This window comes from Procambarus clarkii, chromosome 36 (assembly GCF_040958095.1).
Source record: "Procambarus clarkii isolate CNS0578487 chromosome 36, FALCON_Pclarkii_2.0, whole genome shotgun sequence".
Taxonomy (NCBI): Eukaryota; Metazoa; Arthropoda; class Malacostraca; order Decapoda; family Cambaridae; genus Procambarus; species Procambarus clarkii.
The window spans coordinates 9,030,058-9,042,707 of NC_091185.1; the positions used below are offsets into that span (position 1 = coordinate 9,030,058).

The 12,650-nt window shown below is 50.5% G+C and overlaps 1 protein-coding gene across 1 annotated transcript in view; it reads left to right on the forward strand.

Annotated features, from left to right (window-relative positions):
- Positions 1 to 12,650, forward strand: part of Adsl (adenylosuccinate lyase) — a 134,340-nt gene that overhangs the window by 89,102 nt on the left and 32,588 nt on the right. Inside the window, exon 6 of the mRNA XM_045739091.2 lies at positions 1,755 to 1,972. Within this exon, the coding sequence (XP_045595047.2) occupies positions 1,755 to 1,972 (218 nt within the window). The remainder of the gene's footprint in view (positions 1 to 1,754; positions 1,973 to 12,650) is intronic.

Here is a 12,650-nt window from a genome sequence, read left to right on the forward strand (position 1 = left end):
CGTAGCTGGTTCGATCTTCTCCTCGAGTCTTCGCGTATAGTTTTTTTGACTCGAGTCTATCATCATCTTTATGGTGATCAGGTGGCCTCCTTGTTGGTGTCCCACCTGAGGGCTTCTCGGCGGCAGTATGAAGTTTCCTGGCGGTCCTTCCGTTTCTTTTTGCGTCTTCGTCGTGTTAGCTCTTTGTCTTGTCCTTCCTCTCGTGGTTGTTTCAGGACCGTCATCTTATGCCTAACACTGTCGCTTCGTATCGTGCGGCGCTGGCGGAGCCGCTTCAGCTTGCTTTCGGTATCGATGTTACGTCTGCGCCGTTTCGCAAGCTGTCTCGTGCATTGTTTCACCTCCGGCCTGCTCATGCGTCGCCTGAGCCGTCCTGGTCTTTAGACAGAGTGCTTGCTTTCCTTTCATCTCCTCGTTTCGTTGTGGCCCCTTCGGTCCAGGATTGTTTTTCCAAGGCACTTTTCTTGTTGGCTTTGGCCTCTGGGGGTCGGGTAGGGGAGCTTCATGCTCTCCTCCGGCGCAGGGGTTTCTGCTCTTTTGGTCGTGGTGATAGTTTTGTTCGTTTGCAGCCGTCTCCTTTTTTTCTGGCAAAGAATGAGACTGCTGCGTTCCGAAGGGGTTCATGGGTGGTTGATGCTTGGTTGGTCAGGCCGGGGGTGCATCATGTTTTGTGTCCGGTTGCGGCGCTTCGCCGTTATTTGCGCGCCACAGCTTCTGTGTCCATGGATGCGCTGTGGGTTGATCCGGTTTCCCTTCTTCCCTGTTCGCGGGTTCGGGTCTCTCAGGTCGTCCGCAGGGTTAATTAGGTCCAGCCAGCCTGCGGTCTATCCCCGTGCCCATGACGTTCGTAAGTTCGCGGCTCTTGCTGCCGTCTTTGGGAATATGTCTTGGTCTGATATTCGGGCGCGGGGATTTTGGCGGTCGAACAAGGTCCTGGCTGCTCGTTACCTTGTGAATGTCCCTGGGCCTCGTCGGGCCTGTGTTGCTTTGGGTCGGCGGTTGCAGCCAGTTGTCTCGGCTTCGAGTTGAGGGGTGAGCGACGACCGCCTCCCGGGTAAGTCCCTCTTTTTCTGTCTGTGGGTAGTTAGCTCCGGGGAGCCGACGGGGCTCCCCCCAGAAAACCAGCGTTGAATGTAATGAAACGCCATTTTCTGGGTGAGTCCCGGAGGCTCCCCGGCATCCCTCCCTCCCTCCGGTCGGCGGTTTTTCGCATTTTTGACATCCAGCCTCAAGAACTGAGGTGTGGGTAGCCGGCGCGGGGGGTCTGGGGCTCCCCCTTCCCCCTCCCGGGGAGGGGGGAGCTGCGCAGACAGCGGCGCGGCAGTGTGTGACGTCACACTAGTTTGCTTGTTTTCGGTTGGGGAGTTCTATCCACTAGTTCGGTTTTAGGTAGCAATTTTAACCAGAATAGGGGTTTGTTTTGGGGCGCTTACCTTTCTGGGTGCCTGTTCCGGTCGATGGCAGACATAGAATGCTTCCAACTACACGGGGGCTTCTATAGGCCATTGCTCCCCTTGCCTCTCTGAGGGGGCCCGGTTCTGGCCGTGGTCCCCGGTAGGCCTAAGAACTCCATACACATGACTGATGCCAAAGTCTGACATTAGCATATCAGCCTGGGATAGCTCCGGGGAGCCTCCGGGACTCACCCAGAAAATGGCGTTTCATTACATTCAACGCTGGTTTTTTAGCTTCATCATTATTAGACCCCTCCCACCCACTCTCCCTAAAAAAGCTGAATTATTTTTGTTTGTCAGATTTGCACTGATATACGGCTCTTGGCTAATATGAAGGAGATAGAAGAGCCATTTGAAAGCAGTCAGATTGGATCTAGTGCCATGCCATATAAGCGCAATCCCATGCGCAGTGAACGCTGTTGTGCCTTGGCACGCCTCCTCATTGCTTTGCCTTCCAATTCCCTCAACACTGCAGCAACCCAGTGGATGGAGCGAACGCTTGATGATAGTGCCAACAGGTAATAGTTTAATATCAATTAGCATCTTCCCATTAACCACTAATTTTTCCCAGTTTCACTAGTTCTAAATGCTATTTAGACTCCAGTGCCAGTATACTCTTTTTTCCAGTCTGATAGGCATGTCATTCCCATTATATTCATTGTTTGGCTTCAGTGTTTTAACTTAAAATAATATTATGATTTCTATTGATTTATAATGCTTATAGGTACAATATTGTGCACATTCTTTTATAAAATATCTACCTCCTGTGGATTAATGAAGGTGGTGGCTTGTCTTTCTACCCTCTTTTTCATTCCTGCTCTGTCCTCTTCTTGTTTCTGTGGCAAAGCCTGGTCAGTCTGCCCTGACTTTTGTTCCATGCCTTGTGGCAAGCCTTGCGGGGGTTGCCTTTGTCTCCGAAGGGAGAACCGGATTGGAAAGGAACCTCCGGACGGATGACCATGGAGGGCCCAAAGGCACCCGGAAGTAATTCCTGGGGGGAAGCAGCATTCAAATCCAACTCATTCAGAGGGGAGGTGATATCAACCCCCCTCTTCCTTACAACAGAAGATTCCCTGCAGAAGACGCAAAGAATCACGAAGGGTCAAAAGGGACTTGTGTGCCAAGTTCTGACTTGACCTCCCATCTCAAGAGTTTTGGAAGCTACAGCTGATGGCCCCGGGACCTTCCCATCATCTATGCCCACTACTTGGGACAGGTGAGCGATGTCCAGGAGATAGGCTTTGAAAGAAGAGGCCAACTCATAAGACCGAGAAGTCTCTGGGGAGCCGAGAGGTTCAACTGCCTTTGTGCCCAAATTGGAAGGGGCAACTCCCGGAGCAAACCTAGCCACATCTCGAACTAAACCCTGAACATGCATTTTATGTGGTTCTCGGAACATTTTGGGCAGGTCCTTAATCCTAATTATCCCCAGAATACGACTTGCCAAATCGTTTAACTACCAGATACCCATTCACTACTGGGTGAACAGAGGTTAAGGATTGGTGCCTAGTCAATCCTCCCCGGCCAAAGCACTCAAAAAGCACTGGGTGAGTGAGTGTTTTAACACTATCACAGGGACTAATGTCATTGCTACCTCCCCCCCTCCCTTCCTAAATTATTATTATTATTATTTTTCTGTGGGGAGCCCCTACGGCTCCCTGGAGCTTATCGGGCTAATGCATGTTATATTAGACCGGGACATTAGCTAAGGAGTTCAGACCTACCAGGGACCAGCGCCAGAACCTGGCCCCTTCAGAGAGGTTTCAGGGAGCAATGGCCCTGGAAAACCCCTTGTGGTTGGGGTTTTCCTTATCTGCCATCGACCGGGGTTAGGCACCCAGAAAGGTAGGCATAACAAAACAAACCCCACATGGTAAAAACTAAAACAAAAACCGAACATAGAGGTAGAAACTCCCTACAATCACAAAGAAACAAGCAAACATCACACTTTACTGCCGCGCCAATCGTCCGCGCAGCCCTCCCCACCCCGGGAGGGGGAGGGGGGAGCCCCGGACCTACCGCGCCGGCTGCCAAGCTCCAGTTCGTTCGCTAATGTCAACCGGGATTGACGCTTCTCTGGCCTCAGTTTCCTAGGCGGTGTTTGCCTTGTGTGGCGTTCACTGCCATGTGTTGTGTTGTGCGGTGGCCAGGAGTACTTCATCAGTGCCGGGGCTGCATGTGCTTAGTGGCTGACTTCCCTAAGTGCCCTGTGAGTACTGCCCTTGCGTAACAGGGTTATCTTCCCTGGGGCGTTCAGGAACCATTCCCGTAGAGGTTCTTGCTGCTCGGCATTTGCCTCGCCCTTGGGGCCAGCTGGGGCTTGGGGCCCTTGTTTGGCCCTGGGTAGGGTTTGGTATTGTGCTGGTTAGGGCGTCAAGGTGTTGCGCAGCCTGCCACCTAAGCGGCGGCCGGTTTCTGTTGCATCTGGAGACGATGTACTTTTGTGGGGTTTTTCTTTTGTTTTTAATTTTTCTTGCCTGGTGGGGGTCTGCCTAAGGTGGTTATAGTTCCACTGGTAGTGTTTGGCAGCCCTCTGCTAGGCCCCCGTGATTGTACACGTCTCAGGGGTTTTCAGTGCTATAATCTACCCTCTTGTTATGTTTGGGTTTCTTAACCGGTTAGCAACACCTTGCCCGGGCTTCCCGTAGTTGTTACCCTACGGGCCCTGGAAACCCCTGTCTGGGCTCGGGGGACCATTGAATGTGTCTTCCGGGTTCCAACCCGTCTTGTACGGGATCGTTGGTTGCTGTTCCCTTGTCTCCGGGTGACAGTCGCCATTTTTACCTCCGTCATGCTGCCTGTTGGGTCACTGACACCTTGACCCGGAGTCTTGCGAGAGATTCTCTGCTTGTTCTCCAGTACTCTCCTGATGTTATTACTGTTCAGAGTACAGGCGGCATCCGTGTTGCAAGCTAGGTTAGGTTGCTGCAACATGCTAGGTTGGTTTCCCACTCGAATGCCCCGTGGCCGCCCCGTTTGGTTCGGTGCTGTTCGCCCCTTTCCCACCATGTTCCCGGCTCCGGTCTGTCTGCGGGTTTCGGGGTCGGGGCGGGGTTTAGTTGCGGCAGAGACTCTGGCGGTTTTCGGGGGCTGCCCCGTTCGGGTTGGGGACGGAGGTTTGAGCCTGTGCCTCCTGCCAAGGCTTCTGGGTCTTACCAGCGGCCCTTTCTTGTTGCCTTTCTTGTTGCCTTTCCCATGGACTCTTGCTTTTCTTTAAGGGCGGAGGGCTTGGAGGACGGCTCTGCCCCGGGGCCTCTGTTGTTGGTTCTCGGGGCTGTGAGGGTTGCCTGCTAGCAGTTCTGGGGCGGTTTTGCCCCTGCCGGGGTTTTTCTGCTGTTGGGCGACGTTTTTCGCCCATCCAGTCTGCTAGCTTCCCACATTTGCTGGCGTGTTTTTGTGTATTTAGCGTCAGTCACAGCCCCTGTTGGCGGCCATTTTCGTCTGCCGGTTTAACGGCGTGGCCACCAGGGCGGCGTTGTGGTTTGTTTACATGCGTCTGGGTGTGCGAGCGAGCGTCTCGGGTGAGTTTTCAATTTTTTTCAGGGTTTTTGTTCTCCTGTTGTCGTTTCTTTGTTTTTCTGGTGTTTTCTTGCCATTGCCTGTTCCTCTGGGAACGTTTGGGTGTTGATTTTGGGTCTGAGCCTTTGGGTTTAGGCTCAGTGCCCCTGGCTGGTATGCTTGCTCCCACACCTTGTCCCTCGGTTTTCGGTCTGTTGGGACCGTTTTCCCAGGGGGTTCTGCTGGGGGCTGTGCTTTGCCTTTCAGTGGTGTTCTCCGCCGGCAAATGTGGTGGTTTGGGCTCCCCCTGGTTCGATTCTGGGTTCCTTTGGGTTCCTTGGTTTCGTTCTGGAGGTTTATTCCTCTTGGGCCTCCTTTTGTGGGTTCAGGGGACTTTGTTTCCTCGTGTGACCCGGTTCTGCCTTCTGGGGTTCCGGGGTCTTCCTGGCTTACAGACTGATCATTTTGGGTCTTAGCACATGTTGTAATTGTGCTGGGACTTTGCGGTTTTGCTGTCGAGGTGGACCTTTTGATGCAGTTTTGTGCCTTCTTTGCCTGGCCGGCGTAGTGCTCTCTGCCCACTAGTCGGCGACTTGTACTTTTACAATATATGTCCTCACCTAGTTGTGTTTGCGGGGGTTGAGCTCTGGCTCTTTGGTCCCGCCTCTCAACCGTCTATCAACAGGTAATTACCTAAGTGTAATTACCTAAGTGTAGTTACAGGATGAGAGCTACGCTCGTGGTGTCCCGTCTTCCCAGCACTCTTTGTCATATAACGCTTTGAAACTACTGACGGTCTTGGCCTCCACCACCTTCTCACTTAACTTGTTCCAACCGTCTACCACTCTATTTGCGAAGGTGAATTTTCTTATATTTCTTCGGCATCTGTGTTTAGCTAGTTTAAATCTATGACCTCTTGTTCTTGAAGTGCCAGGTCTCAGGAAATCTTCCCTGTCGATTTTATCAATTCCTGTTACTATTTTGTATGTAGTGATCATATCACCTCTTTTTCTTCTGTCTTCTAGTTTTGGCATGTTTAATGCTTCCAACCTCTCCTCGTAGCTCTTGCCCTTCAGTTCTGGGAGCCACTTCGTAGCATGTCTTTGCACCTTTTCCAGTTTGTTGATGTGCTTCTTAACCCTTAAAGTGCCCATCACTTCATATGAAGTGTAAATCGTTTTACCAGTCAACTGCGCTTCACTTCATATGAAGTGTATGGGTACCGCGCACGATTTGAATGGCCCGCGGTGTAGCTGGGGGTCCCATACGCTGCCCAGGGGCTCTAGTAAACAGCGGCCATTTTGAAAAAAAATCCCGCTCACGATCCGAAGGCATGGGAGGCCTCAGTTTAGCGAGAGTCACCATGGCGAGCGCACGGTCAAACGCCTCACGGGCACGCACCACTCAGTCCCTCACCCCAGAGCAAATAGCCCACGAATTATTCTCTGAAGGTGAAGAAAGTGTGTTTGACGATTCAGACAATGATGAGGATTATACACAGTTGTCGGGTGATAGTAGCAGCAGCAGTGAAAGTGAGAATGACCGCCATGCCATGGCGAGGCCTATACGCTCACCGATGCCTCCTCGCCCAGTTTCTACCCCAATTCTACCACGACCTCACAGTTCCTGTGGATATTTTCTGTTTGAGGGTGACGAGTCAGAGGGAGGTGACTCCTTTTCTGGGTTTAGTGACTCAGATCAAAGTTTTATTGAGCCTGTGGCTGGTACCTGTGGTGTAACTGGGCGAGAAATTGTCGCGTCAGCAGCATCTCGCCCGGCCAAGCGCCACCGCATGGCACCACATGAGGGACCAAGACCCTCGTGTTCACGTGCATCCACCTCATGTGCATCCACCTCACGTGCACCCACCTCACGTGCACCCACCTCACGTGCACGTAGCCGCCGTGCTTCTCGCAGACGGTATTCAGCTCCTGGTCGCCGGTATGCATCGCTTCCTCGCCGTCTTTCCTCTGCATCTCGCAGGACGCCTGGTATACTTGAGTGGAGTGATGGTGACGATTTTATTCCTAATATTCCTCACTTTGACGATAAAGATGTAGGGATTACAAACATTTTCCCTAATCAAGGTGAGGACATGGCTGAGATGGAATATTTTACAGCATTCTATGATGAACCACTCATGGAATACATTGTACACCAAACGAACCTGCATGCTGCTTACCTGATTGAGAGGGAAATCACAGAATTTTCACGACTGCAGCGTTGGAAAAATACCACAGTGGCGGAAATGTATGTGTTTTTGGCACTCTGTTTGTTGATGAAGCACTGTCACAAACATGCAATAAATGACTATTGGAGCAAGGACAAGACAATACCAACACCTTTATTCGGGAAATATATGTCACGAGACAGGTTTCAGATACTCCTCAGGTGTCTACATTTTGGAAGTGTTCAGGACCGAACACCTGATGATAGACTGTGGCGAGTGAGGCACTACATGAACGATGTTATTGGAAAATTCAGAGATTTTTACGTACCAGCACAGAAGCTGGTGGTTGATGAATCTCTCATACTTTTCAAGGGACGTGTTCCATTCAAACAGTACATTCCCTCAAAACGAAACCGATTTGGCCTGAAATTTTTTGTTCTTTGTGATTGTGAGACAGGATACGTGTTACACATGATTCTGTACTCGGCTAGTGATGTAGACATTCCCGGTAACGACGAACATGGATTCTCGGGGAGTGTAGTGAAGACCATCATGGCTCCGTGGATGAACAAGGGACACATTTTATACACAGATAATTACTATACAAGTCCCTTGCTAGCTCGGTTCTTGCTAGAAAATAGAACCGGATTGGTTGGTACAGTAAAGCCACAACGAAGGGAAATGCCTGTGTTTGACAACGACATTGCAGTTGGTGAGTGTCAGAGAAGGAAAAGTGATAACATTCTGTCAGTTCGGTGGAAAGACAAAAGAGAGGTGAACTTGTTGACAACAATTCATGATGGAACAATGGTGAACAGTGGGAAAGTGAGCCATAAAACAAACGCACCACTATATAAGCCAGACTGTGTTTTAGACTATAATATCAACATGCGGTTGATTGATAAATCAGACATGATGATTGGCACTGCAGAGTGTGTGCGGAAGACATGTAGGTGGACGAAAAAAGTGTTCTTCCATCTTGTGGACATGAGCATGCTGAACTGTTTCAACATGTACCTTGTGAGAACTGGACGTAAGCCCACTTTCCGTGACTTTGTATTTGATGCTGCAATACAGTTATTAGGAAAGTTTGCAAAAGATGTCCCAGGTATTCAGCGTCCCATCATAAACCCACTGTTGCAGCATGCTGGTACTCCACGCCTCGCTCACACTGAAGGCTTCCTAGCACACAAACTTAAGTATTTGCCACCTGGTGTGAAGCGTGCAATAGCCCAACGTGATTGCTTGGTGTGTAAAACAACGACACGTAGAGACAAGAAACGGAAGCTTGTGCAAACATGGTGTGAAACGTGTGGTATCCCATTATGTGCTGTCGACTGCTTCAATGACTTCCACAGTCTAGAAATCTTCTAAGTGTGCTTCAAAGTGTGTATAGCGTGTGCGAGTGTGTAAATATGTAAACATATAAGCAGATAGCGTGTGCGTGTGTGTAAATATATACAAATATAAGCAGAACATACAATATAATAGACTGTAATGACATATTATATTGCCGTAATTGAAAACATTTGTGTGCGCCTGTGTATACTCAAATATGCAACAATTATTGATACAAAATATGTTCAAACAGTATTTGAAACACAATTAGTGAAAACAAATTAGATAAAATGCGCTTAGACATTGTAAATAAATAGCGCGAAAATATATTTGTGGCAACTCTGGCTGTTTGAGGACCGCGCGCAACACATCCCGGGCGTGTACTGCATGAGCGAACATGCAGATTGTGACGTCATCGCAGAACTTCTCGGCTCTATTGCAACAAAAGTAAGTACAATAGAATTTTTTTTTATTTTTCCCGTGATCAGTGAACAGAACTTAACAGATTAGCAAAAAAAAAAAAAATTTTTTTTTTTTTCAAAATGACATGCGCCTGTGCGGATGGCAGGATATTAGACCCCGAGCATGTTAAGGGTTAAGATATGGGCACCACACAACAACTGCATATTCTAGCTTTGGCCTAACAAAAGTCATGAACAATTTCTTTAGTATATCGCCATCCATGTATTTAAATGCAATTCTGAAGTTAGAAAGCATCGCATCGGCTCCTTGCACAATATTCTTTATGTGGTCCTCAGGTGATAGTTTTCTATCTAGAACCACCCCTAGATCTCTTTCTTTATCAGAATTCTTTAAAGATTTCTCACATAATATATAGGTTGTATGGGGTCTATGTTCCCCTATTCCACATTCCATAACATGACATTTATTAACATTAAATTCCATTTGCCAGGTGGTGCTCCATATACTTATTTTGTCCAGGTCTTCTTGAAGGGCATGACAATCATCTAAATTTCTTATCCTTCCTATTATTTTAGCATCATCAGCAAACATGTTCATATAATTCTGTATACCAACTGGTAGATCATTTATGTACACAATAAACATCACTGGTGCAAGAACTGAACCCTGTGGTACTCCACTTGTGACATTTCTCCATTCCGATACATTGCCTCTGATCACTGCCCTCATTTTTCTATCAGTCAGAAAATTTTTCATCCATGATAGAAGCTTACCTGTCACCCCTCCAATATTTTCCAGTTTCCAGAACAACTTCTTATGTGGAACTCTGTCTATAGGTTCCTGTGCCTATTGGGCTCTATCATGTCTACATGTGACATTGTATGGGGGTCAGCCTCGTTACTTTTGTGTGTGGAGTCACCACATTACTTCCTAGTGCTTTCCCGTTACCATTCTGCCACTAAAAAAAAAAAAAAAAAAAAAAAAAATCTATCTGTGGCTCTTTTGGGTACTCAGTTTCCACCTGTGTCCCCTAGTGTGTGTGCCCCTTGTGTTACATAGCCTGTCCTTATCAACCCTGTCGATTCCCTTGGGTATCTTGAATGTGGTGATCAGGAACAACCGTGGACATTTTCAAGAGGAAACTAGATTTATTCCTCCAAGGAGTGCCGGACCAACCGGGCTGTGGTGGGTATGTGGGCCTGCGGGCCGCTCCAAGCAACAGCCTGGTGGACCAAACTCTCACAAGTCGAGCCTGGCCTCGGGCCGGGCTTGGGGAGTAGAAGAACTCCCAGAACCCCATCAACCAGGTATCAACCAGGTCTCCCCTCACTTCATCTTCCGGCGAAGTGTGGTTTAATTCACGTAGTCTCTCCTCATGACTTAGGTAGTGTACTTTTTCTTTCGGAAGGGGTTCTGTTCCCTTCTCTGTTGACTGGGCGCTGGGGGAGCAGCTTGCTCTGTTGCCTCTCGCTTGGTCCCGCTGTTGGTGGGCGCTTTGGGTTGTCTTCCGGCCTCTGCTGGCGTCAGAGAACGGCTTCTTCCCCTTGGGGGGTTCAGAGCTAGCGGGGTGGGCTTCTTCCCCTGCGCTTCGTCATTTCCTCTTCGTGGGTGCGTGGGGCGTGGTCGATCCACCCCATCCTTCTGGGCTTCCCGTCTGCTCTTTGCAGTCATGAGCTTTTCCCGTCTGCAGTTGTTCTGGACTTCTTCCGTCTGCGCCCTGGCTTCTATGCCCTCCTCTGAGGACTGTTGTCTCCTGTTCGAATTCTGTTGGGGCCGGGTGCATGGATGGTGGCCCTGGACCTCCAGGTCACTTCTTGGCACGTCCCTCTCCAGTTTTTCTGGGGCTAGCATGGTTGGTGGTGGGGCTTCAGGTTTGCTGTTTTTATTGCCTTCCCTATTTTGTAATGGGCACTTCGTATACTTTTTGCATCTTTACCGGATCTTAGTGCCCTTTCTGAGTCTGAGATTCGGTGTCTGGCCTACCTCGACGACTGGCTGGTGTGGGCTCCCAGTCAGTCCGCTTGTCTGCTCGCCAGGGGATGGTTCTTTCCAGATCGCCGGGTTTGGTTTCCTGATGATCTGGAGGTTTTTCCATCTGTTTCCGTCCTGGGTTCGGACCTGGGCCTTGTTTAAGGCTCTTGGGCCCCTCATTGTCTTCCCTCCAGAAGTGTTACTGCGGCTGTGGTCCCGCCTTTGGCTGTTCAGGAGGGGTCCCGAGTTGCTCAGCGGTTGCTTGGGCGGTTGTGCGGGAGTCTGCACTTCAGCGTGCTTGTCTGCCCGAGGAGTCGGGTTTGGCTACGGCATCTGTTGGTTCCTACGGAGACTCCCCTTCTGCCTCTTGCATTCATTGGGTTCCTCCGGGGATCTTGTGTTGGTGCTGCGTCACCAGCTTCCTCCTTGGGGTTTTTGGGGTTCCGTGCCTTGGCACCTCCCCGAGCCTTCGCTCGATATGTTCACGGACGGGTCGTCTCTCGGCTGGGGCTTTGTGACCAGTGCTCACCTGGTCGGCCGAGGTTGATGGAGTCTGTATGTCCGTCGGGCTCACAGCACGGTTCGGGTGTTCATGGCTGTCTGGTTTGCACTTCGGAGGGTTTGGGTCACTAGGTACTCTACCATTCAGCTCTGGACTGTTCTCTGGTGGTTCTTGCCAGAACCACAGGGGTTTGGCTAACCGTGAGGTTCGTGTCCGGGGTGTGTCCTGCGTCCTGGCGGACAGCTGACTCGGTTCATTCCTCTTCGTGGGTTTGCCAGTCGTCGCCGATTCGTTTTGTTGGCTCTATCGGGCGTATGGACTCCTGGCCATGGACGTCTTCGGGTCGGCGTGGTCTAGGCGTCGCCCATTTTGTGGCGCCCTTTCCCACCTGCGAGGACTTCACGGTGGATGCTTTCGGCAGGACTGGTCGAGGTGGGTGGTACCTGTTCCTCTTCTCCCGGTCCAGCTGTTGCTTCGGATTCTGGCTCGGTTGCAGCCCATTCCCACGAGTACAGTCCTTATGGTTCCATGGTGGCCGGCCCGGCCTTCTTTTCAGACGCTGCTTGATAAGTGTCCGTACCCGGGGCGTTTTTCCTGAAGCTTCGCCTCTTTCAGCAGGCCGAATCGGTCCTGTCCGTGACTGGTTCGGCCTTCTCCTTGGCTCTTCGCGTCTGGTATTTTGACGCGGGTATCACCATCTCTATGGTGTTCAGGTGGCTTTGTTGACGGTGTCCCACCTGGGAGCTTCGTCTTGGAGACAGTATGACGTTTCTTACGTTTTCTCATGTTTTGTTTCCCCTCTGGCCTGCTCATGTGTCGCCTGAACCATCCTGGTCCTTGTTCAGGGTGCCTTCTTATCTTCCCCTCAGTTTGTGGTAGCCCCTTCGGTTCAGTTTCCTGCTCTTTGGTACTGGTGGTAGCTTTATTGGTGTGCAGCCTTTCTCTGTCCTGGCGCCGGTCGAGACGGCTGCTTTCCGGAGGGGTTCTTGGGGTATTGTTACTTGATTGGTTTGGCCGGGGGTGCGTCCTGTGTTGTCCGGTTGTGCTTTTTGCTGTTGCCGGCGTACCGTACCGGTACCTTCGTTCCCTGTTTTCGGGGCTCGGGTCTCCCAGGTCGTCCGCAGTGTTTTCATTCTTCCAGCCTGCGGTCTGTCTATGCGCCCGTGCTGTTCAGACGTTTGCAGCTTTTGCTGCTGTGTTGGTGACGTCTCGGGCTCATTTCGGGCGCAGGAATTTGTGGGTCGCACAGGTTTTTGGCCGCCCATCCTTATGTGCGTCTGTTCTTGGGCGTTCC